We start from the raw sequence: 27,248 nt of genomic DNA, 5'->3' as shown, positions 1-27,248 counted from the left end.
TTGCCCACAGGTTGTGTTGACAGAGAATGTATTATCAGGAATGCTGGTAATTCCTGTCTGCCAATGTCTTTCTTCATTCTCTTTGATAGAGAGAAGTCATGGTCAGTGTCATGAATGTCATTTGCTTGAGAGCTCTTCGGCTCTAAGCGTGGAAAGTCACTTGTTTCCATCTCTGCTCCTTTTAGCCCCCAGGTTACAGGCCCCGCCACGTGGAGGCAGGAGCGGTGCCACCAGTGACCAAGCGGTTGTTGAAGTAAATAAAGGGTTAGTAATGAATATATAGAATAAAAAAGAAAGGTAGATTTCCTCTCTCAGTTCTTACTTTTGTCCTTTAAAGTACAGAACCTCTTCAAGTAAACAAAAGAACAGGTGACGCTAGAAAAGAATCAAACAGCTTTGCCAAGAGAGCCAAATGCTTAACTATCTGGACAGAAGCAAGTTTTTTACTTTTATCCTATTCAAAATCAAGTTTGAATAGATTAATAACTGTTTTACATTTGTTGCAAGCTTTAGTTTAAGCAGAAAATGAGATGGAAATTTGATAAAAGCCAATTATGATATTCTAAGTTTTTAGAAGGGTCAAAATTAACTGTTTTTGCCACTCCATTGGAGAATTACCTAGAGATCAGAATTTAAGGAATTGGTGTTGGATGTTTGAAAAACTGAAGCTGTTTGTGTACAAAAGTTTTCTCAAAACTGCAAGGATGAATATAGTATACTACCATCAGCAAAATTATGGATAGGATTTCTAGTCAGTGGAAAAGAGTCAGTAATATACAAGAGGGAAAAAGGGTGGGAGAGAGGACTAAACCTTAGGAACACTGACATTAGATAAGTTAAAAAAACATAGAAAACTGTTCACAAACCATAAAATGAAAGCTGATATAGAAGATCTTTATGCACATTACAATCAAAAGCCTTAGAAATGTCAACAGCAATAGCTTTAATTTAAAACTTTTCCATTGAATTTGTCCAAAGATTAGTAATTTAAGTCAAAATATCACAATACACATGCATATGCCAACATATCACTTAAGTTAAAAACAACAAATGCACACGCTGACCAAAAAACAAACCTTTATATTAAGACAGTCACAGATAGAAGAAATGCAAATAAATGCAAATAGATGCAAAGCAAACTGTGACATGGGGTGGTGATGTATTGTCTCATTGAAAAAGGTCTTATTGTTGGCACACTAGCAGGAACCACAATTATATAAAAAAAAAAAAAAAAAAAACATAACTGTTTTCTAAAAAGCATCATCTGAAAGGTTTTTAATGAATGGAAGGAATGTGGTTCTTCTATATATCTCAAAGATGTAAATATGGAAGAAAAACAAAGAGGACCGTATGGAGAAATAAGACATCCAGTGTGCAGCAAACAATATCTAAATTCAACTAAGCTCAGAACTGCCCCTATTCCCACCCATACCATGTATACAGGAATTGAAGAAACTGTGAATTGGCAGTTGCCTGCCTATTTGGAAGCCAAATGTTTCAGAGAAAAACAGAAAAATCCACTTTCAGTGGTGCTGTGAATGTCGTGGTCAGATGAATCACAATACACTTTGTTTTGAATTGATAATAGGTAGAGAGTGTAGTGAAAACTTCACAAAGCAATTGAACCTGCTTGTCTTGTTAAGACAACCCAAGCATCTAGAGAATGTTTTGACATTCTCTAGACAACAAAACATAGGGAATGTTTTGCTGGCATGGACCTAGGTCCAATGATACCGATGAAATGTTGAATATCATTCAGGAAGTACCTGAATTTTGTATCAGAATTACTGCACCCTGCAATACTATACTTTTATCCCGAAGGTGATGGCAACTTTATTGATGACAATCCAACGACACATTAAATAAGAATCATGCATGAATCATTCCTGGTCCCCCACATTCACCTAATCTCAATCGTATTGCAAATGTGTGGAATATGCTGGAGAGAGCTATTTGGTAACAAATATTCTTCCTTCAACTTGGTCACAGTTATGCAATATTTTGTTGGAAGATTGGTTACGATTAGACCAAAACACACTAAAACACCTTATAGAATCCACAGCACCACACACTTGCTGTTATTTGAAACAGAGGTGACCCAATTGATACTGAATAGAGGTTTGTATTTTTTTGGGCCAGTTTATGTATATCCACCAACAGAAACTATATTGTCAATTGAAACTATATAATGAAGAATTTTAAGCTCCCAGGAATGGATAACATTAATGGAAAACTTTCTGTAATTTTAAGTTAAATAACAAATAAAATTGTGTTCAATAAAAACTTTAATAGACTTAATCATGTTTGTTAGCTTATTTTTAAATTTATCTAGAGACTTTGTAAGTTATGACTTAATAAAGCTTTTGTATCGGTGATTTGGCACAGATATTGTACCATGTTATGTTAACTAGTAGTACAATAGACGACAGTGGAATTGTAAAGTTTTAAATGTGATAAATAAGAAACTCGTAGGTTCTAATCACATAGGTTGGCTTATATTTTTCTACTTTCAGCCAAAAAATTTCACTTTTATTAACTAATAACGTAAATTTTACAGCATAATGTACATTGGGAACTACATAGCATAACATAAACCTGATAGCGTAATACATATTATTGCATTTAGGTATATATTAGCATCAGGTAGCACTAAGCCAATAAACTGTCAAACTGAACTGAATTTAAACACAGGGTGCAGCTATATTACAAATCACAGCCTAACAAAATGATTATTTGTGCAGTTTTTGTGGACCTCTCAAGAACATGATACAATCAAAAAAGATGTGTGTGTTTGGTGAAGAGAATGTGAAGAAATTAGACACCAACTCAGCATTCTGATGAGTGTTTATGACAGCTTGAAGAACGTGGATGCCCTTGAAGGTATTAAAATGAAGGGGCCCATCAAACTCTTAGCTACAAAAGCTCTATTGTCATGGAAAAAAGAAATACATTGTACAAGAATGATAAGTAGATTTGAACCAGGAAATGTCTAAAAGGAGCAAAAGCTAAAAGTAGATGACACTGTAAAGCAGATATCTTTTAAGGGCATGACGAGTAATATTGTTTCCCAACCTTTTTTGACTCGTGAACCCCTTTCAACATAATATTTTTAAAGCGAACCACTAATCCTATATTCTCCGAAATCGTATAATATTTCCAGCTACATTTTTATAAGCGATATAGCATAATAATTTTTATTATTAAGTATCATTTATACTTTGTAAAGCAGTTATTAATCAGTCCAAACTAGATTTCGAATAGGCTAAGAGTAGAAAACTTGCTTCTTGTCTAACGGCAGCTGACCATTCTGGTCTCTTGCTAAAACTATTGGCTGCAATTTTTGCCTATCTCTGTTCCTACTTCTGTCAAAACCAGATGGTTCTGTTGCCACATCAGCCAAAGATAAAGTTGACCTGCTGGCATCCTATTTTTCTTCCAACTCATGTATTGATGATCTTGGTAAATCACCTCAAATACTCCATTCAATGCCTGTGGTCTTCTGTCAAAAGGATGTCAGAAGGATTTTGATGAATCTGATGCTAAGAAAGCTCCAGGTCATGCTGGCATTTCTCCACTTGTTCTCAAAACCTGAGCTCCTGAACCTAATTCTATTCTTTGCTGCTTTTTTCACTTCCTTATTCCAAAGGTGTTTTGCCTTCTGTTTGGATATTTGCTCATATCCAGCCAGTTGCTAAAAAGGGTGACAAATCCCTCCCATCCAAGTGTCATCCCATTGCCATTACTTCTACTTTTTCTAAAGTAATGGAGAAATCAATTAACCGCCAACTCTTAAACTATCTAGAAACATTCTGTCTGATCAACGATCGATAGTATGGATTCAGTCAGCGTGATATTCTGGCTTATGTTACCTATTTATGGACAAAGTCAATGTAAAAGTTTGGTGAAACACAAGCAGTTGCTCTTGACATCTCCAAGGCTTTAGTTCGTGTTTGGCAAATGTCTTTTAATAAGCTTCCATCCTATGGTTTGCCAGCTGTTTTTTGTAATTGAGTATCCAATTTTATCTCTGCCCGCTCACTGGTTAATGGTAGACGGCTTTCTGTCTTCTAACTTTTCCACTAATGCTGGTGTTCCCCAAGATTCAGTTCTTTCTCCCACTCTTTCTTTTGTATATTAATGACCTTCTTCTATTGACCGGAAATCCTATCCATAGTTTTGCTGATGATGCCCACATTGCATTCTATTTTCCAGTTTGAGAAACCTTGCCCTGCTCAAACAGCCCCAACTTCTTGAATATCCACTACCATTTCCTTAAATGCTGATCTCCAGGTAATTCTCCAGTGGGGCAAAGATAACTTAATTTCAATCCTTATAAAACTCAGTCCCGTCTTATATCTCACAATAAGGATTCTTCTGCTCCTATGTTTATCTTTGATGATGCTCCGATTTCTACTCAAGATCTTGAGGATTACCCTAACTTCTAATTTCTCAGCATAAAGTGCATTACAAATATTGCTTCCTGTGCATCTAAAAAACTTGGTTTTCTCTTGGCATTACTTTTCTTCCAAATTGTTGACTCTGTAGAAATCGCAAATCCAGCCAATTACGGAATATTGTTCCCACATCTAGGGCAGTACCCCCAAAACCTCTCTCCCTCAGGCTTCTAGATTCCATTCAAAAGAGGGCAGTTAGGTTAATTAATGTCTCATCTCTAACAAAAAAAAAAATAAATAAATATATATATATAATATTAGGGTCACCCGTAAATGATTACATCTACCTATATATATATATTGTATCTGAAATCAACTAACTCAGCCATGGAGTGAAACAAGCCCATTAAAATTCCTCGCGCCATCGACAGGATTCGAACCTGGGCCTTTTCCAGCCAGTGTGGGGAGGATGGTGACAATACCACTGTGCTACCACGCAACAGTCTCATCTCTAACAGAGTCTCTCCACTCTGTCTCATAGACCTTTCTATAGATACTTCCACGGGCACTGTTCTTCTGAATTGGCTTCTATAATTCCCGCTCTCTCTTTCAAAGCAATCCGAACACGTTCCACAACCAGTCAAGATCTTTTTACCCTCCAAGTTCAAACTCACAGAACCAACTTTTCTTCTTCCTCATTTATTCATTTTCCATTTACTGGAACAATCTTCCTTCTTATATATTTCCTGAAAATTACAATCAACAGAAGTTCAAGTCTAATGTCAACAAGTATCTTATTTCAACTTTTCACCTTCAACCCATGCAAGTACTAAGTACTATAGGTTCTAAAGAGAGAGAGAAAAAAAAAAGAAAAAAAAAGTACCTGTACATAACAATGGTCTTGAGAATAAAAAAAAAATTTAGTATGGAAAGCATATTTATTTAACATGATATATGATTTGATTTGACTTTATTGTTTATTATTAGTTATATTTTGTAGTTTACAACAATATACTTATGTAAATCTAAGCAGACCCCATTATAGAATTTTTAGTGTGAACCCCCTGGAACACTTTCACGAACCCTCAGGGGTTCGCAAATCAGCGGTTGGGAACTACTGTTGTAGATGATACTAATGACATTAAGAGTAGGGGATCAAAGGACTTATTTAAAAAGTACAGGGCAATGTTGGGAAAATGTCTGGAGTTAGGATTAAATTTGATCCTTTTCTAGATCCTGTAGTAGTATGCTACTGCAACAGGATCTAGAAAAGTTGGGTAGATGGCCTGAAAAGTGCCAACTGAAGTTTAACATTGACAAATGCAGAGTATGGGTATCAGTAACCCAGGAGAAATGTACCAACTGTGTGGTGTTACACTCAGGGTAGTGGAGAATGAAAGAGACTTGGGGGTAATTGTGCAGTCAGATATGAAGTTTTCTGATCAGTGCATGATCTGCTGCCAGAGCAGGTTGTGGGGTATTGTCAATGATATACAGGAATTTTGCTAGCAGGGAAAAGAAGGTGATTATCCCCTTGTATAAGGCAGTGGTCAGGCCATGTGTTGAGTCCACAATTCTGCCCAGATAGGACAGGAGAGAGAGAGAGTACATAGTGAGAACATTTTCAGTCAATTCAGCCTTGGAGAGAATATGCAAGGCTCAGGAGGTAGAATTTTTGTTTGTGAACAGGAGAGAATGTTTTTATGGGGGGGGGATACACTTAAATAAAAGGGGTGCAAGAATATTTGCTGATGCTATTAAGACAGTGATAGGTAGGTCAGAAAACTGCTACCTTAAGGGGATACACAGACTAACAGATTAAACAGATAGTTGCAGGCAGGGGCCTAGCACTGTTTCTATTGGAACATGCATCACCTAGAAAGCAAAGTGTCAGGCCCTGCTGTGGGTCATCATGGAACCAGAGGTGAGTAAGCATAACTAAGAGCAAGAACATGTGAATGTACACTAATGCTAGGAGCAATTGTAAATAAATTTGATGCATTTGAAGTACTGATTAAGTCATCAAATGCATACATTGTAAGGATATCAGAAACATGTGTCACTCAGATATAAGTGATGCTGAAATTGAATATGGGGAGTACAATATGTACAAGAAGAATGATCAGAAGACGGGCGGGGGGGGGGGGGGGAGGTATGCTCTTAGTTAAGAAGAATATTAAATCTAAGGCAGTGTATTCGGTACATATGGGTGGCTAGCGTAATGCTCAGTCATTTTGGTGGGACAAGCACTGGGAAAACAAAAATGAGAGTAGGAGTGTGCTATTGGCCAAATGACTGCAATGAGTATTCCAAACAACTATATACAGAAATAGAGTGGGCCAATAAACCAGAACATCTTATAATGGGAGATTTTAACTTTCCACCGGAATTTGTGGGTTGGTCACTCATACACAATAGGAGGACTTTGGATTTATTGGATGAATGTTTTCTACAACAGCATGTTAGAAAGGCAACAAGATGAAGCAGTACTCTTTCTCTGGTTATCAGCAGCAATTCTTCATGGATTAAGAATCTGCAGGTAAAAGAAACTGAGTAGTAGTGATCACAGTGTACCGATATCGAATTTAATTAGAGACAAGTACTGTCAAGGGTAAAGGGAAAGTTTGGCTTTTGTAAGGATGACTACAGTGATCTCCAAATTGTCTTAAATTCTATGCAGTGGACTAAACTGATGATGTTACCAAGATGAAATTATAAATGGGAAGCAGTCGGGGAAATAATCATAGAAGGTACTCAACTTTTGTACCAACCAAGAAATACGATTCCAGTCTTAGACGTAAGATGAACTTATGAGACTTGTAACATGAGAAAAATTTGTGGGATGCATATAAATTATCAGGTGATAAAGAAGCCTATGGTAGATATAAACTAGTATATAATCAAGTCACAGATCGAATTTAGGCAAGCTAAGAGAGATTATGAGACGTCTCCGGCAAAGAATGCAATGAAGAGCAAAAAAGGTCTTCTAAAGTTATATTAATAGCAAAAAGAAAAGGTTGAATTATACTGGGTCACAATGGCAATGGTTTAACTGTTGATAGCCCTGCTCAGGTTGCTGATAAACTGATTAGGTATTTTGCATCTACATTCATACATGAATTATTGTTTAGGGAAGGAGATGCCAGAAGATTATCAAACTCTAATGGAGAGCTTAACATAAAAAAGGAGTGGATGGGATCTATCCAATTATATTAAAGGAAGTAGCAGAGGAGTTAAGCAAACCCATAATTATGAGATTATCCTTGAATTTAGGGGAGGTCCCTATGGACTCAAGATGTGTGAATATATCCTCAATTCAAAAAGGGGAGTTTTAACTTTCCAGATATTGACTGGAACTTGTGGAGGTGGTCACTTTACACTAGCAAGACTTTTATGGATTTACTGGACAATTTTCTACAATATAATGTTAAAGAAGCAACAAGAGGAAGCAATACTCTTGATCTGATTATCAGAAGTGATTCTTCATAGATTAAGATCCTGCATGTAAAAGATCCTCTGGGTGGCAGTGATTGCAATGTGCTGATGTGGAAATTATTTAAAGACATAACTATTGTCAAAAGTAATGGGAACGAGACCATTGTGTTCCATAAAGGTGAACACAATGGTCTCGGAATGTTTTTAAATTCTATATAGTGGGATCATCTGATGGTGTTGCCAGCAGAAAATGCTAAATGAGAAACATTCAGTGAAGCAATCATACAAGCTACTAGGCTTTTCATACCAACTAAGTATCCTGTTCCTGGATTAGACCTAAATGGATGTCAGATGAATTGATGAGACTTGTGGCTGAAAATAAAAAATGCATGGAATGCATATAGTAACAGAGGCATGTGATGCAAGAAAGAAAGCATATGAGCTTATGTAGCATCAGCCAAAAAATAATAATAAGAAATAAATAAATAAATAAAAAAAATTCACACAACTATTCCCTCTAAAAGTTTGTCCAGCTCCTCCTTGAATTTATTTAAGCTATCAACTTCCAACAACAACAGATGGAAGTTTGTTCCGGCAATTTACCACCTGCTGGCTAAAAGCCAATTTCCACACATCTATTCTACAAATGTCTTTACTTAATTTGAATTTATGCCCCCTTAGGTTCGTTTGTTTGTTATTTCGTTTTTAGGAGCATTAGCAACTAAGGCCATATTGCTCCGGGGACATGCGTTGGTCATTCCCTGACCTTTCCGCATCCTCCGTATTTGGTGGTGATGGGCTCGAACCCCGGTCTAATCAAGAAGCATGTGCTATGCACTGCTGCTCCTTCCCACCTGGCTACGGAGGCGCCCCTTAGGTTCATAATCTGAGCAAGTGGGAAAATCCCATCAGAATTCAGCATGCTCAACCCATTCAAAGTCTTATACACCTCAATCAGATCATCTCGCAGGTGCCTAGTCTCCTGCCACTGCAATTTGCAGAACTTTTGGTTAAGCCTCTTTTGGTTAAGAGGACCAATTCGTTCCCCTCACCAATCTTGTTGCCCTTCTCTGTACACGCTCAAACAAATCTACATACTTCCTAAAATGAGGCCTCTAGACCTGTACGTAGTACTCAAGGCGTGGCCTGACAATTGCTTTATACAAAGGAATAATATAATAATCACCTTTTCCCTGATAGCAAAATTCCTGTATATCATTGACAAAACCCGTTGACCTGCTCTTGCAGCCTGTCTGCATTGCTCAGAAAACTTCATATCTGACTGCACAATTACTCCCAGGTCATTTTCATTTTCTACCACCCTAAGTGTAGTACCACACAGTTGGTACATTCCTCTGGGTTACTTCTGCCCATATGCAGTACTTTGCATTTGTCAGTATTAAACTTCAGTTGCTACTTCTCAGCCCATCTTCCCAAATTTTCTAGATCCTGTTGCAGTAGCACACTGCCATTACTGTCGTTAACAACCCTGCCAACCTTTGTATCATCTGCAAACTTCGACACTAAGCGTGATATACTGTCATCAATATCATTGATAAATATACAAAACAACAGTGGGCCCAAAACCGAAACCTGTGGGACTCCACTAATAACATTAGTCCATGAAGAGCAGTGCCCATTGATTACCACCCTCTGTCTTCTCCCACTCAACCACCCATTTATCTATTGTGGCAACTTACCCTTACTATCATTCTGGCCCAATTTGTACAGTAGTCTTCCATGCACAACTGTGTCAAAAGCTTTCCTGAAATCAAGTATATGACATAAAAATTATTTTTTGCATCCAGTTCCTTTGTTACCACATTAAAATATCCAATCAAATTTGTCAGACAACCCTTTCCCTTAACAAACCCATGCTATATTTGAATTACTGCTGCAGTCTTGTCTAGATGATTCTGCAATGCATCTTTAACCAGTGAATAATATAAATTATTCCAGTGATATAGAAGCCTATGGTAAACATAAACTACTCTAATCAAGTCACAAGTGGAAGTTAGACATGCTAAGGAAGATTACAAGAAGTTTCTGGGCAAAGAATGCCAAGAAATGCAGCATAGTCTTTCTTACTTACATTAACGGTAGAAGGATTGTTGGGTTTTATTGGCGCATTAGCAACTAAGGCTATAATGCGCACGGTAGAAGGAAGAGGTTAAATCACATTGGTCCACTTGAATACGATGGTTTAACTGTTGATGCTCCTGCCCAGGGTGCTGACAAACTGAATAGGTACTTTGAATTTGCATTAATGATGTGGAGTTTTATTAAGGAGAATTCCAAAAGTTCATAAAATCTAACATGGAGCTAAATGCCTTTATGATAACCGAAAGGAAAGTGGAACTGTTGAAGCTCAAGATAAAAAAGATGCTTGGGATATGCATGAGATCTATCCAGTTATATTAAGCAAGGTAGCAAATCTTTAGCAATAATTATGAGGGCATCTTTGGATTCAGGTGGGTTGGAGATGTGCAAAATGCATTTCCAATTCACAAATTTGTCAGTGATATACAGGGACTTTGCTAGCAGGGATAAGGAGGTTATTATCCCTTTGTCAAAGGCCATGATTGGGTCATCTTGAGTACTGTTTTTTTTTTTTTTTTTGGTAGTTGTTGGCGCATCGGCTTCTGTGGCCATAATGCACCTCCCAAGGTTTTTGCAGTACTTTGATCTAAGCCCGAGGCGGGATTCGAACCCGCGACCTTTGGGTTGCCAGGCAGGCACTTTACCCAACCGGCTAGCCCGGTCGGCTTTGAGTACTGTATACAAGTCTGGAGGCCTCATTTTAGAAAGATATTGATGTGCTGGAATGGGTGCATAGAAGGACAACGAGATTGTTGGACGGAACCAAATGGTGATCATATCAAGAAAGACTTCAGTTTTGAAAATTGCAGAATCTGGTGACTAACACCTGCAAGTATTGAGTAAGCTAAATGTTGGTGGGCATTCTCGCTCTCTCTGAGACAACACAAGAGGGGATACAAATTGAAATTGGGAGGATGGTTGTGGGATAGATGTGCAGAAGTTTGCCTTCAGCCAGTGTGTGATTGATTGTTGGTACAAACTTCCATTTATTGTTTTGGGAGCAGGTAGTTTTAATAAATTCAAGGAAGAACTTTGGTGAGATCAGTCTTAACTATGATGGAGGCAATAACCGTATAAGAAAGATTTATCACTTTTTTTAGGAACTGGCTGGATATGAGGAAATTTTTACACAGAAGGAAAACATCAGTCCAATAAGAGTGCATAAAAATGTCACACAAAACAGAAGCAAGACCTGGAACATAGATTTTGAGAACAGCTGGAGAAATTTTATCAGCACCTGGAGCTTTCTGATATCCTTCTGGTGGAAGGCCACACGAGGCATTGAATGGAGTGTATTGAGTGTGGCAGGAGGTGATTTTCCAAGACTGCCAGTACAAGAGTTAGGATAAAAGAAGGCTACTAGTAATTCAGTTTTATCATCTGAGCATGTAACAGAACCATAAATCTGTAGCAGAGGTTGACGTATAGATGAGCAAAAGTTCAGGCCAACTGATCTGGAAAGAGATCAGAGTGATGTCTTACTTGACTACCCCTTGAACAAGAAGCAAGTTTTGTCCTCTTGCTTATTCAAAATCTAGATTCAATTGATTAATAACTATTTTAGAGTTACTATAGGCACAAAATGAATACAAGCCAATTGTGACATGTTACACTCTTAATTTGAACAGCCTTCGCAAATTTATTGGAGAATTAGTTTTAGGGTAAGGGGATTGAGATTTTCGGGTGGAAAGTGGAATAAAGGATTTAGTCTTTATTAGAATATTTTCACTGAAAAACAATCTGAGCAAACATTGGGATCAGAATATTGTCCAACATCAGAATATCCAATCAAGAAAAAAATTTCTCAGATCACTCCATTTCACATTCCTATGTCAAAAAATAAACAGAGAGAGAGAGAGAGAGAGAGAGAGAGAGGCTCCATTGGAAAAGAGACCTTCAAATTGCAATCTGAAGTGCCTAGAGGACCATTAACACTGACTAAGCAATTTGAAGGGTTGTTGGTAAGAAAAAGTTCAAGGGGTGTGGTTAAGATTGTCTGGTATTATGGTAGGTAAATAGAATCTGTGAGAGTTAATTTGTAATTGCAAAAGGTCTAAGCATTATGTCAGCCAACTGGATCTAGTTAACTGTAAAGCTAAAGTCACCAAGGAAAATTACCCCACTGTCAGAAAAGTTAGACTTTAGAAAATAGAGCTTCGAAGATTGGAGGTCACAGATAAGCCAAAGTTCTAAATGATTAGTGGAGTAGGGAGAATTATAGCAGCAACAGATGAATTTAACAGAATGGGGTAGATTTTAAGCCAGAGGAGATCCCATATTATGAAGACTATGACAAGGACTATCAGAGCAGACATATGAACAGTACCACTTTTGGTGAAAGGGAATAATTGAGAAAATATTAGGTAAACTGAGATGAGAAATGGTTGAAGCAACCGATAACTGGAATTCTGTGAGATAAAGTAAGCAAGGCTTGGTTGAAATGAACATCATTGAGTTGGAACTGAGACCACGTATTTGAGTGAGGAAGATTTTTATCTTTTCACTAATACATTAGTTCAGCTATTCGTGATGCATTAATTAATATGTGGAACTTAACTTTGTATTTCATTATTCATACTTGAAGTGGAACATGTATGAATTATGAAATTTTTGGATATGGTAAACACACAGAAGAATATACCCAGCTGTTAGACATAACATAAGAATGTCCCAGCCCCCAGTGCTTTTCTTGTAAAAAAAAAAAAAATAGATGCCGATACTCATTGTTTGCTGTCAGGAAAAAAAATTATTTCCTGATATTGTTACTTTAGTAGTAATGTTTTTGGATTAAGAACAACAAATTAGGTATATTAACAGTTTATTAAGAATAAATTTATTATTTAAGTATATAAAAAAATAAGTTAAATGTGTAAAAAATTTTAAGAAATAGTAGTGAAGAAATTGTTTTTGTCATCAACGAAGCTCTGGTTGGGTTGACAATCAAATTCATTTGTGAAAATCCTCGTTCGCATTCATTGATGAAATTGGTATTGTACTCAGAGCGTCCATCAAAAGCTTCAATTCTTCCGAAACCGTCTTATCAATAAGGTACCCCCGAAATACAAAAACTGTATCTATTTCATTTAACTGTAACCTAATTGAAAATTTTCTAATTTCATTTTCACCAAATGCCAACATTTCACATTTAGAAGGTTTAATACCTTTGTTGTCCTCATTTTCCATCTCTCGTCATCGATATTGTCACTAGTTCTTTGAACTGTCCAAGATATAGGTGTCATTCGGATATTCAGGTACTGTGACCACGTAAACAGAGATAGATAAGATTTACGGGAAAATGTGGATAACGCACTTCTGTGAAACAGATTATCATTTGTCGGGGAAAAAAGAAAACCACTATCCTAATTCTTGAATGGGGCGCTTACAGCTGATTCACAGCTGTGTCCAACCTACGGCCCGTGTGGAAAGTGAACTAAAACAGAATTTTGAATTTTGTTAATTATCAAAAAATTTTCTTATTAAATGTTTTGTTCAGTAAATGTAATTGTGTATGTACTTAATAAATCTTCCAAATATATTCAATTTTCTTTTACATATATCAAGATAAGGAAAATGTAACACTAATTTTTCTCAAATCACTCAGTGCGGCCCGTGAAAGAAATCTAACCTTGAATTTTTTTTTTTTAATGTGGCCCCTGTATGGTAAAATTGTATGGGCAGCTCCTAGAACAGAAGTTAATCTCTGCCTCATTGCTCTGTTCAGTTTTTACAGACTCTGTCAAAGTAAGGCCAGTGTGCATCATGTAATAAAAAAAAAAAAAAAAAATTCCAATCGGTTGAACTGGGATAGGGGAAAAGGAAGCAGAAAGAGAAAAAAAAAAAAGTTTTAATTCCAGACAAGAGATTTTCATCCCACACAGGAGAAAGTGATAGGACAGAAAAGTTTTGTCTGTGAGCCTGTGTGTGTGTGTTCTGTAGTGTAGTGTTGTGTATTGGCCTTTTGGCTACCTGGAAGCAGTGATCACCTGGACTTGCCTCCAGGTACTCATCCCTGGCCGCAGGAAGGCAAGGCCTCCCCTACTATGTGCTCGCTCTCTTCCCTGGGGAACCAGTTTCCCAGGGAGCCCCAGTCCAGGATAAATTGCTAGGGGGAAGGGGGAAAAACGAGAGTGGGTGAGAGGTTACTAAGCCTGAACACCACTGCCGTAGAAGGTTGACCAAAGCCCATTGTCAGCATCAGGCCATCTGACCATCTGTCCCACTTCTCTGTATGTGGGACAGATGGTCGGATGTGTTATGAGTACCCCTAAGTTGTAGAATGGTAATCCTGTTAGCTCTCTTAATTTGAGCAGCAGCATTAATTGCCTAAAGGCCAGAAATGCAAACAGTGCATACCGAGTTTAGTCTGTCCTAATCCATTCTTTATACGAAAAATTTCTTTGCTCAAGGGAAACTATTTTAAATGTAACTTCCAAGGGGAAATTAAAAAAAATTCGCTATAAAAGGAGTTCGTTAAACAGAGGTGAAACTGAATAATTTAGAATTCTAAAAATGGTTATAAAGTTTTGCATAGAAAATATCTTAACAACAGACAGTTAAAAATGCAAATTTAGTTAAACCATTTTAAGCTTATTTGAATAGTAGATAAACATGTGAAAAAAATTTATGGAAATAAGAAAAATTTAAGTGTACTGCATCTAAATGTCACATGTCACTGTTAATAAAGGTGCTAGTGTAGCATACAGTCCCCGCAAAAAAAAAAAAAAAAAAAAAACACACTGCCCCCAACCACACAGACACACCACTTAAACTCCCTACAGTCACTATCTAGCTTTGTTTGTTATTTGATTTTTAGGAGCATTAGCAACTAAGGCCATATTGCTCCGGGATATGCGGTGATAATTCCCTGACCTTTCCGCATCCTCCGTATTTGGTGGTGACGGGGTCGAACCCCGGTCTAATCAAGAAGTGTGTGCTATGCACTGCTGCTCCTTCCCACCTGGCTACGGAGGCGCCTCACTATCCAGCAGGTACTATCTTAGTCTGCCAGACTATTACCAATAGGAACAGTCAAGTGGACTATCTAGTTATGAACATGCGAAACCATTTTAGAGCCATACCCTTAAAGGGTACAGCTCTCATGTAAGGAATATTGATCTTGTCATGATAAAAGAAATAAGGTTTGCTGGAGATTTACTCAGCAGACTAAATACATGTTCTGCTACTTCAATTTTCCAATACACAAAGTGGTAGTGATGCACTGGATGATAAGAGTCAACTACTACCATACTGCCTGGGGACACGAAAAGCAGCATTTCTTTGTGTGATGTGGATTCCACAACTTGACCCCGCTTACATTGGCTCCCAGCTGGATAGCCACCTCCAGGATAGTAGAGGTAATGTTTCAGGCCTTGCACAGGTATAGCCAGGGTTAAAAACAGTTCCACTATCATGAAGATGCAGAGGATATGGTTGTTGCAGAACAACCAGGCTACACTAAAATTCAGTCCACTTGACTCAGAAACTAGATCTGAATATTGGTTCAATCAGCATGGGGGAAACCCTGGTGCTGTCGGACAACTAACACACTTTACACTTCTCCCATTTGGTTATTTGGTCTGACACGTTCTGAGACTTGTCAGACTAAATGAAACTCAGCACTTGAAACAAAGAATTTTATCACCATCGACAATGACACCATGGAATGGAGATGTGTAAATGTATCTTCAATTCACAAGGTGGGGGGATCAAAAGTTGACATGAGTAATTACAAACCTATGATGTGGTAACAAAGGAACTGGATGCAAAAAATAATTTTGATATATACTTGGATTTCAGAAAAGCTTTTGATACAGTTGCACATGGAAGACTACTGTACAAATTGGAGCAGTACGGCATTAAGGGCTAGTTGCTACATGGATAAAGAGGGATGGTTGAGTGGGAGAAGCAGAGAGTGGTAATCAATGGACATTGCACTTCATGGACTAATGTTATTATTGGAGTCCCCCAGGGTTTGGTGTTGGGCCCTTTGCTGTTTAGTATATTTATCAATGATATTGATGAAGGTATATCAGGCTTAATGTCAAAGTTTGCAGATGGTACAAAGGTTGGCAGGGTTGTTAATGACAGTATGCTACTGCAACAGGATCTGGAAAAGTTGGGCAGATGGCTTGAGAAGTGCCAACTGAAATTTAACATTTACAAATGCAAAATACTGCATATGGGTATCAGTAACCCCAGAGAAATATACCAACAGTGTGGTGTTGGTATATACTCAGGTTAGTGAAGAATGAAAGAGACTTGGGAGTAATTGTGTAGTCAGATATGAAGTTTCTGAGCAGTGTAGACATGCTGCCAGAGCAGGTTGTGGGGTATTAACAATGATATACAGGAATTTTGCTAGTAGGGAAAAGAAGATGATTATTCCCTTGTATAAGGCAATGGTCAGGCCACACCTCGAGTACTGCACACAGTCTGGAAGCCTCATTTTAGGAAGGATGCAGAGTTGCTGGAATGAATACAGAGAAGGGCAACAAGACTGGTGAGGGGGAAAATGGGTGCTCTTATGCAGAAAGGCTTAAGTTCTGCAAATTGCAGTGTCTGGAGACTAGGCACCTGCGAGGTGATTTGATTGAGGTGTATAAGGCCTGAAATGGATTGAGCAGGCTCAATGCTGATGGGATTCTTTTTCTTGCTCAGATTACAAACCTGAAGGGGCATAAACTGAAATTGAGGAAAGACAGTTATCGAATAGATGTGGAAATTTGCCTCTAGCCGTTGGGTAGTTGATTGCTGGAACAAACTTCTATCGGTCATAGAAGTTGATAGCTTAAATAAATTTAAAGAAGAAATGGACAAACGTTTGGAGCAAATGGATGGGTGGGAAGTTTTTTTTTCCCCTTTTTTGGCTGATGCTGAATAAGTTTCTTTCTTGCATCATATGCCTCTACTAATGCCAATGACACTGGTCTTACAACCTTATCCTTTAGTTCTTTAAGTCTACCGTGTGCACAGGTACTCAGGGTGCCAAATACAAGAAGGGCTAACAGAATATACACTGCTTATGTTTTATTGCAGCAAAAATTCATTTCATATAGTTAAAAATGGATAATCATTTTTCACATGTTAGCACAAGAATTCATTTAAAAATGATAATAAAAGGATTAGTGAATTAAATTTCTAAGAGAGAAAATTATAAATGGATAGAATAAATCTAAGAAATGATGGAACTGTAATGTTTATAGTTTCTTTGCCAGGATACTGCATCTCCAGCAAATGATAGCAAAATGGAATTTCCCCTTTGTAATTCCCCAAAACGGAATTACACCTTTGTTACATAATAATAATAATGCAGTAAACCCTCATTAATCCGGACAGCTCTAAAAAAATTTAAAAGTGTAAAAATCAAATCAGGACTGGGCTCAAAGGTCATATGTATTGTGTCCGAGGTGATCGGGCCATGATGATTCATGCTGCACAAACAACCTGGTTCCCGGCTGCGGTTCAGCCAGTTGTTTGCTTCGCAGTTACGTGCTTCTACCTTTTGTCGTTTGTACTGTGCAGTTAAACAATGTCTTTAAGTAAGCCTAGTGTAGGACAGAAGTATAAGCATAAAATGTTTTCTCTTCACGGTAAACTATTGGTGATAGAAAACTTGAAAAAGGAGTTTCAGTGTCCAGCACCTGTCTTGAGTATAGCATCGCAAAACAAACCATGTCGGACATTAAAAGGAAAAAAAGTGAAATTCATAATTTTGTTTTCAAGTTTAGCGTGGAGAAAGAAAAAAGTAAAGTTAATTGTTGTTGTTATTTGGTTTTTAGGAGCATTAGCAACTAAGGCCATATAGATCCAGGGATATGCGGTGGTCATTCCCTGACCTTTCCACACCCTCCATATTTGGTAGTCACAGGCTTGAACCCCGGTCTAATCAAGAAGCGTATGCTACGCACTGCTGCTCCTGCCCACCTGGCTAGGGAGGTGCTAGTAAAGTTAAATGAATGTGGATGCCTACTGATAAAGCACTAGATGATGATGTGTACAAATGGTTTTCCCAACTTCGTTTGTCTGTGCAAGGAATAGAAATTCAAGCAGCAGTGGAGAGATTGGCTAAACATTTGGGAATTGAACAATTTAAGCGAGCTCAGGTTGGCTTTTTAGATTTAGAATACGGCATAACATTTCAAAGAAGAAAATGTGTGGGAAAATTCTTAGTGCTGATTTTGAAGCTGTTGAGCCTTTCAGGAAACAACTGAATGTTCTATTCAAAAGGAGAGTTATCAATTGAACTAGGTGTGCAAATTTGTTACACACTAGACATTACAAAGTGTATTTCTTATAATCAAAACACCTCTCAGCCTCTATTAGTCCAGTTTAATGAGGGTTTACTGTACAAGATTATACATTACACCTACTGTATAATCTTGCTACCTCTACTCTGCCAGATAGTGACTGGAGGGAGTCCAAGTAGTGTGTATGTGGGGGGCACGGGGGAGGCATTGTCGAGGCCACGTTATGTCAAGGATCTGGGTATATTCTTACCAATGTACGCCATATCCAAAAATTTCATTACTTCATACAGCATGTCCCACCCACTTTTTCTTACTTTTGAATACACCATTAATTGTCAAACTAATAGAGCAAGCTTATCTGCGAAAATATCTAAACCTCCCAAACACTTCCTAATTAATTTCACAAATATACGTGGTCTCAATTCTAATCTCAACAATGTCCATTTCAACTTGCAGTCTGCCAAACCCCACGTACTTTTTCTGACAGAATCTCAGTTATTGGTTGATTCAACTATTGCTCATATCAGATGCCCAAATTATTCGTTGTATGATTCCTTTCGCCTCAAAGGTAGTACGTGTGCATATGTCCGTTCTGACATTCCCTGTCAGAGCCTTGGCAATTTGGAATCTCCTCTCTTCGATCTTCTCTGGCTTAAAATCTCTCTACCTCATTGTGTCAAATTCATCTGTTGTCTCTACCGTTCTCCCAACTCCACTAATCACTTGGAGCTCTTTGAATTCCTCTCTTTGCAATTTGACTTTCTCCAGTCCAACTTTCCTAAAAGTGGGGTAATTTTCCTTGGTGATTTTAATGTTCACAACTCCAGCTGGCTTCCATTTTCTAGTCACACCGACCCAGCTGGTTGAGATGCTGAGGTTTTTGCAATTACTAATGACCTTGCACATATTGTTCATTTACCTACAAGAATACCGGACAATTCAAACCATGCAGCCAACACGCTTGATCTTTTTCTCACAAACAACCCTTCTAAGTACACGGTTGAAGTGAGAGGACCTTTAGGCACTTCAGATCACAACTTGGTGATTGTCTCTTCTCCAATGGAGCCTTTATCTCATGGCTATTCCTAATGTCTTATTGTTTGGCATTCCAAAAATGCAAAATGGGATGACCTGCAAGATTTCGTTACTTCTTTTCCTTAGTTGGATTACTGTTTCAAAACTTCTGATGTCAACATTTGCGCAGATAGTGTCAATGAAATTATTCTTGCAGGAATGGAATCGATTATCCCACACTCCACTTTGAAATCTCATCCTTTATCTAAACCTTGGTTTTCCAATAAATATGCTAAGGCTGTTCAAGAGAAGAATGTTACATATCATAATTGGCTTGTTTCTAATTCTTCAGTTTCGTTTTCTGCCTACACCAAAGCTTGCAACAATTGTAAAGCAGTTATTAATCAGTCTAAACTAGAGTTTGAACGGGCTAAGAGTAGAAAACTTGCTTCTTGCCCTAATGATAGCCAAGCATTCCGGTCTCTTGCCAAAGCTATTGGCCGCAACTTTTGCCCATCTCTGCTCAAACCTGTCTCCAAACCAGATGGTTCTATTTTCACTTCAGCCAAGAATAAAGCTGACCTGCTAGCATCCCATTTTTCTTCCAACCCATGTATTAATGATCTTGGTAAAACACTTCCCACCATTCCCAACACGCTCCATTCAATGCCTCCTGTGGTCTTCCATCAAAAGGATGTCAGAAGGATTTTGACGAATATTGATGCTAAGAAAGCTCCAGGTCCCAATGGTATTTCTCCACTTGTTCTCAAAACCTGTGCTCCTGAACTTACTCCTATTCTTTGCCGCCTTTTTCACTTTCTTATTCCAAAGGTGTTTTTCCCACTGCTTGGAAATTTGCTCATATCCAGCCAGTTCCTAAAAAGGGTGACAAATCCCTCCCATCTAATTATCGTCCCTTCATATGTATTTCCTGAAAATTACAGTCTACAGAAGTTCAAGTGCAATGTCAACAAATATCTTCTTTCGTCTTCTCAACCTCCAACCCAAACACGTTACTAAGTACTATAGGTTCTAATACCTCTCATGTTTGGGGTTACATTAAAAAAAAAAAAAAAACTTGTATATCCTGTGTTAATTTTAAAGGAACCATACTGTCCATTAGTTTTATAGTCAATATATTGTTTCATAAGTCTTTAATAAATCCTTCCAGTAATGCAAATTAAAAGAAAAAGTGTGAAAAATTATAATCTGATAACTCACAAACCAAATAATTTACACATGAATAATCAGAAATTTAATATACTGAGGGAATTCACTGTGAATTGATCATAGCATTTGCTTACAGAATGAATTCACAGAAAAAGCAAATTAAATATATACTTATAAGTAGCAGGCATTTGTACACATAATTAGGAAAGAAATACCTCTTGAGGATTTAATTTATGACTCAAAAGGGGCTGCAATTATACTGGTCTCATAACCATGCAGTAAAAATATTTGTCTTACTACTACTTTAAATCTGTAAAATTTAATATCCTTCCACTTCAATTAGATATTAGCTGTGAGGTAGTGTTATATGCTGTAGAAATGCTTTTTTAAGTCACTAACAATCTCTCATGAAATAATTATGATTTTTTTCATAACTTGATAATTTCTACTAGAGACAGCAATCAAATATGTTGGATTTTACACAACATTGTGCATAAAATCCACAATGTTTTGCCATTATAAACTTACCCCAGCCAAGACAGTACAGATTTAGGACTTAGAGGCAGAGAATACAAAGAGCTCTTTTTTTGCCTTTCATTTCCTGTTTTATAAATCATCAGACATAAATTCTGTTCACCAGGTATACCTGTAATGTAAGTTTCAAACTCTAAGATACTGGCATATGTTAGATAGGAATGGATACAAATCACAAATAATATAACTTTTCTCAACTTTTGTTTTTCATTGTAAATTAAGCTAAGTTTTTAAATCTCAAAGAAATAAAAATTCTACACATTCTGCTTGTAAGTTACTAAGTGTGGTACACAAAAAATTAAATTAAAATTTATATTGGAAATATCAGCTAGTTCAATGGTCCACTGAATTCTTGGGGGAGGTCTGGAAATAATGTCCAGAATTTATTATAAATATTTAATAACTGAAAAAATATATAGCATAGAAAGAATTTTGTTGGTGGTGGTGGTGGGGAAAGATTTTCAATAATGATGCCATTAAAGTTTGAGAACAGTTTTATCTTTAATTTTCAGTTACATTATTTATCATAAAAATTAGTATAATACACATTCAAGTCATAAGAAAAGGTTTCCATACTTCTGAAATTACACAAGTCAACAGGATAATTTGGCTGATATTGCAACCACATTCTACCTATCTTATATTTTATAATGATTAAAATCTGTTCCTAAACTACCATTCTATTTTAGAAAAATTTATTTAATGCTTCAACAAACAGTCTTTGTTTTGGCCCCAGCAAATCCTTTATTTTTAGTATCTCATGAAACTAGGAAAAACAGTCAAGAATACTGCCTCATTTTGTGGACTCCATCACACAGGACTAACTATAATGGACTATCTACTATAATACAGGAAAGCAGTGATCAATTTGATCAAGGAAGGTACATCTCAGTCATTTGATTTAATGCACTTGTGATCTCAGTTATTTCTCATCACTTATATCAACACCAGACTGACATAACATTGCCTTTACAACCCTCACCAATTGGATATTCTCTTTTCAAATAAAAAAGTGGAACGTGGAGAGCGATCAATAAATCGTTTCATTTGATTTGGCAGTCATTTGGTATATACAACACTCCTCATCTGATTTCCAACTGTTTATGACACGCCATTTTAACTTAATATTGTCTTAATATCCCCCCCCCCCTTTACTGGATATGCTAATCTAATTATATGTGCAAAAAACCTCCTATGTTTGTCTCTTTTGCATATGTTAGGCATTCTGTATCCAACTTCTGCAGCTCCCACAAATCTGAATCATATACCAAATTTTAATAGTAGAAGAAAAAGAGAACTTTACCTCAATATGATACGAAATTTACCAATATGATATTTTATTTACCTCCATAAAAGATTAACGCAAAATGTTTACAGTAAAAAAACAATTAAAGTTAAATGTAAACTTTGAAAAACAGTTTTCCTTCCTCATAGCTATGTTATATACCAGGGGTGGCCAACGAGTCGATCGCGGATTTAATTTCGGTCGATCATGATGAATTTTAAATATACAGTCATCCCTTGATTTGTGCACCTTGTGCAATGTAATTTTTGAGATGGTGGATCGCGGCACATTTTGAAGGAAAAAAGTAGATCGCATCATAAATTAAGTAGGCCACTCCTGTTACATACTATCAAATTCATATTTTAAACTCATGTTGGCTATTTCATTCACATTCTTTCTCTCCAGGTATAACCCATCGATACACATAATTATGGGAGATTTTTTGAACATCTTGGTGCAAAATTACGTTAGATTAACATTAAGATACTCGGCCCAAATTTACCATATTTCTTTTCTAAAATATTACCTTCAAAACAACACCATACCAAAATTTCCCAGGGTCAATTTAAATCATAAAATTTCGGACATATAGAGCAACTAGCACTTTCCACATCACATAATGTAGTTAAACTTGCCTTGAAATCTCAGTATTCCAATAAACAAAAATACCTGTTGCAGGTTAGGAACTTTGTGACAAATTGAAGGAAGGAAAACCATTATCTTTTATCTGTTTTAATTTAATCTTTTATTTGTTTTAATTTCTGAAGAGTATCATACGGAAGTGTTCTGCATCTACATCTAGAATACGCAGCGGCCTGGAGCGAGAGGTGCTTGGGGTTTCAGGGACTGATGGCAGTCCCTGATCGTGAAACAGGTGGGTATATGGGATTTGTTAGGGTAACTAAGAATAGGTGCATGTATACTTGCACATATACCAATGCTAGAAGTATAGTAAATAAATTTGATGAATTTGAAGTGTTGGTCAAGACATCAAAGGCAGATATTGTTGGGATATCAGAGATGTGGTGTCACACAGATATAAGGAATGCAGAATTGGAATTTGGGGAGTACAATGTGTACAGAAAGATTAGACAAGATAAGAAGGGAGGAAGTGTTATGCGGTTATTTAAGTAAAACATAAAATCAAAAGAAGTGCACCCAGTTGATATAGATGAACAGTGCACTGTTGAGTCAGCTTAGTGTGACATAAGCACTGCGAAAGCAAAAATAAGAGTAGGAATGTGTTATAGGCCTAATGAGTAGAATGAACAATTGTACAGAGAAATAGAGTGGGCTAGTAAATCAGAATGTCTTATAATGGGGGATTTTAACTTCCCAGATATTGACTGGAACTTGTGGTTGGTCACTCGCACACTAGTAAGACTTTTGGAGATTTATTGGATGATTGTTTTCTGCAGCAGCATCTTCGAGAGGCAACCAGATAGGTTAATACTCTTGATCTAGTTATCAGCAGTGATCATTCGTGTATTAAGAATTTGCAGATAAAGGAACCACTAGGTGGCAGTGATCACAGTCTACTGATGTGGGATTTACTTAAAGATATAATTACCATCATGGTTAAAGGAAAGGGTTTTTTTCTTCCATAAAGGTGAGTACAGTGGTCTGAGACAGTTTTAAATTCTGTACAGTGGGATAAACTGATGATGTTACCAACAGCAAATTCTAAGTGGGAATTTTTTTTTTTTTTTTTTGGTTTGGTAGTTGTTGGCGCATCGGCTTCTGTGGCCAAAGTGCACCTCCCAAGGTTTTTGCAGTACTTTGATCCAAGCCCGAGGCGGGAATCGAACCCGCGACCTTTGGGTTGCCAGGCAGGCACTTTACCCACCTGGCTAGCCCGGTCGGCTTCTAAGTGGGAAGCATTCAAGGAAGTAATGGTGGAAGCTACTAAAAGTTTCAGACCTATTAAGAAATACTGTTCAAGGTTTAGCCCTAAATGGTTATCAAATGAACTAATGAGACTCGTGACAGGGAAGAAAAATGCATGGGATGCATATAAATTATCACGCGACACAGAAGCCTATGGCAGATATAAGCTAGTCTGTAATCAAGTCACAAAGGAGGTTAGGCAGGCGAATGCAGATTACGAGAAATCTTTGGCAAAGGATGGACAAACATTTAGAGGGAATGGTTGTGTGATTTTTTTTTATTTATTTATTTATTATTATTTTTTTTTTTTTGGCTGATGCTGCATAAGCTCATACACTTGCTTTCTTGCATCACATGCCACTACTACTACATATCATATTGAGGTAAGTAAATTTCTCTTATTCTTCTACAAACATTGATATCAATATAGAACGTATTTAGCACCATAGCTCTATATACTACCAAATTTTAATATAGGCAGTCCTTGACTTACATAACTAGCAATAAAAAGAAAAAAACCACCAGGATTTTTTCTTTTTATGAAACAGTAAAACTGCAGACAAATTAAGAACAATATTTACAAATTAGGGGTCAAAGTCCAAATCAGGCCTCCTACTGGTGACTTCTGGGAAACACTGGGTAAATTTGCAGTAGGCTAACTTGGCTGGTGAAGCATATTAGGAACAATCACCCAACATGTGGATTTTTTCTTAAGATTACAAATGGAAACAAAAGTACAAAATCTTTAATTTGCATTAATCCTGCTTCCCCATCTCTCTCAAATGACATGATATTTGCAGGCCAAAGCCCGTTAACAGGTTGACATTAAGAAGTCAACAGGTTGATAAAGGGAAGAACAAGTGCTCTAAACAAAATACCATTAACAATATCTACACATAATGTCAGCACCCTTTTGAAATATGGAAAGCTATTTGAACTTTGCAGAGGTGCAGAAGCGGAAAACCTCAATGTAATCTATATTCAAAAGCACCGATGGAAAACAAAATTAGAGTGGAACGAAATTAGATCAGGAGACAACAAATTGAACCTTATCTCTTCAACAGCTGATAAATCTGGCAATGGAGGTAGGTTGGAATTCTTGACAGTACCAGAATTTATAATAAACTATCTTCAATTCAAAGTATTTCAAAAAGAATTGAAATTTCACTAAATTCAAATCCAAAAGCTACTATTACCAGTATATATGCATCCACAGAAAGAAAGAAAGATCAACACCCCTATCCATAATTTTCATCTCATTGGTGGAGACTTCAATGCTCAAATAGGAAAGGATTTCTGGCACTACTCAAAATATAGTCACTATACCTTTCTTGAAAGGTATGGTGACCTATTTACACAAATGAAAATGGACTCCTTCTTAAAGAACTTTAACTTACATAACCTTGTGCACTCACAGTAAATATTCCCAGTATAGACCTGGAAGAAAATGGACCTGAGAACACCCATATGGAGTAAAAATACAAATAGATCATCTGTTAATCAATGGCAAATGGACAAGATCAGTACAAAACTACAGAGCCTATAACATTGTAGAGATAAACTTGGATCATAGAATAGTCAATGCTCAAACTTTGCTTTGCTTTAGCACATCCAAGCCTACTAAGCCAAAGAAATCCTAAACACAACTGGACCGAATTAAACATCTTAGAAAAGCAACAAATTCAAGCAAACAGATAAATTTTCAATAAAGAAGCATTAACAGGCAATCTATAGAAAATTTTTTGATAACATAACAAACTTGAACTCCATCCAACAAGCTGCAAGCCAAACCTCTGAAATTATAAACTCCAAGAAGCCTAAAAGAGAATAGGTGTCACAATCCGCAATCGCCTTCATAGAAGAAAGGAACAACCTCAAACAAAGATTTAGAAAATGCAGACGAAGATCTTCAGATCAGGTTATGCACAATAAGTAATCAAATCTGGTCAGCATTTAAGACAGATAAAGAAGCCAAATTCAGAATTACTGTCAGAAAACTCACAAAACAAGAGAAATGTACAATTAGCCAGTTCGTAAAGTAATAAAGAAAGGGAGCCTAGGAAACTAAGAATCAAAGGCAAGGATAGAAGACACCTCGAAAGTAAAGAAGAAAGGGAATAATGGTATAAACATTTCCAAAACCTTATTAAATCCAGCAATCATCACAAAAACCTTACCCAATATAAAACTCCAAATGCTCTCCAGATCGATTGTAACAGCTTCACCATACAAGAATTAGAAAAAGCATTGCAGCAGCAACAAAAAAAAAAAAAAAAAAAAAAGGAAGGCAGCAGGACCTGATGATCATCACAGTAGAGGCCATTGGTATGGAAGAACAAAACTTAAAGAACTCTTACACGTATTCAACACAGCTCTGGCCACAATTGCGACTATTCCCTTAAAATGGAAGGAAGGACTCATTATAACAATATCAAAAAAAAAAAAAGGGTAATCTCAATGGACCCGAAAATTAGAGAAATTACACTTCTAAAAATTGCACTGAAAATTTATAACAGTGTTATTAAATAGCACAGAACCTCATATTATCCACTACACTGCATGAATCAAGCTAGATTTCTTAAAAACGAAGTGCTTGTGAACATATCCGCTACTAGAAGATTACCTGAAGGAGCCAAAGACAAAAATCTTACAATGATTTTAAATTTTATACATTTCTCCAAAGCATTTGATTCAGTTAATAGGTCAAGGATTGAAATATTAAAACTTTTCCTGAACAAATTATTAAAGCAATAGCAGCACCCTAACAAGATTATTTTACCAGAGTCCTCATTAACAGTGAAAAATACCACTGGAGTTCTAAGACTGTTTTCTTTATAATAACTCTAGATAATATTTTCAGGCTAATAGGGGATGAATTCGGGATCATCCTAGAGAATTCTATAGGTCTATTTCCCTTATGTGATCTGAGTTTTGCAGATGATATCATGCTTATTGATGACAACATTGCATCGGCACAAAAACATGCTTTATGAAATAGCAGAAATCTTTGGACTAAAAATCAATGGTAACAAAACAAAAATTTCTTATAAACCATATTCCTGCACTTTTCAGTAAGGTAAAATTACATAAGACCGGATTTCCTATTCAGCTTATTGTTTCCTACAGAAACTCAGCATTTTCATCCTTGGCCACACATGTATATAACATTATAAAACCCTTTAG

General features: G+C 36.8%; 1 protein-coding gene across 1 annotated transcript in view; it reads right to left on the bottom strand.

Moving 5' to 3' along the window:
* Positions 1-27,248, bottom strand: part of Ctf4 (Chromosome transmission fidelity 4) — a 454,523-nt gene that overhangs the window by 118,577 nt on the left and 308,698 nt on the right. Inside the window, exon 16 of the mRNA XM_090376337.1 lies at positions 20,888-21,005. Coding sequence (XP_090232463.1) covers positions 20,888-21,005 — 118 coding nt within the window. The remainder of the gene's footprint in view (positions 1-20,887; positions 21,006-27,248) is intronic.

The sequence above is a fragment of the Mastigoproctus giganteus genome, chromosome 6, assembly GCF_048544385.1.
Source record: "Mastigoproctus giganteus isolate SK-2022 chromosome 6, ASM4854438v1, whole genome shotgun sequence".
NCBI classification, from domain to species: Eukaryota; Metazoa; Arthropoda; class Arachnida; order Uropygi; family Thelyphonidae; genus Mastigoproctus; species Mastigoproctus giganteus.
Note: the sequence above shows the minus strand (reverse complement) of the source record. Positions and strands in the feature narration are given on the sequence as shown.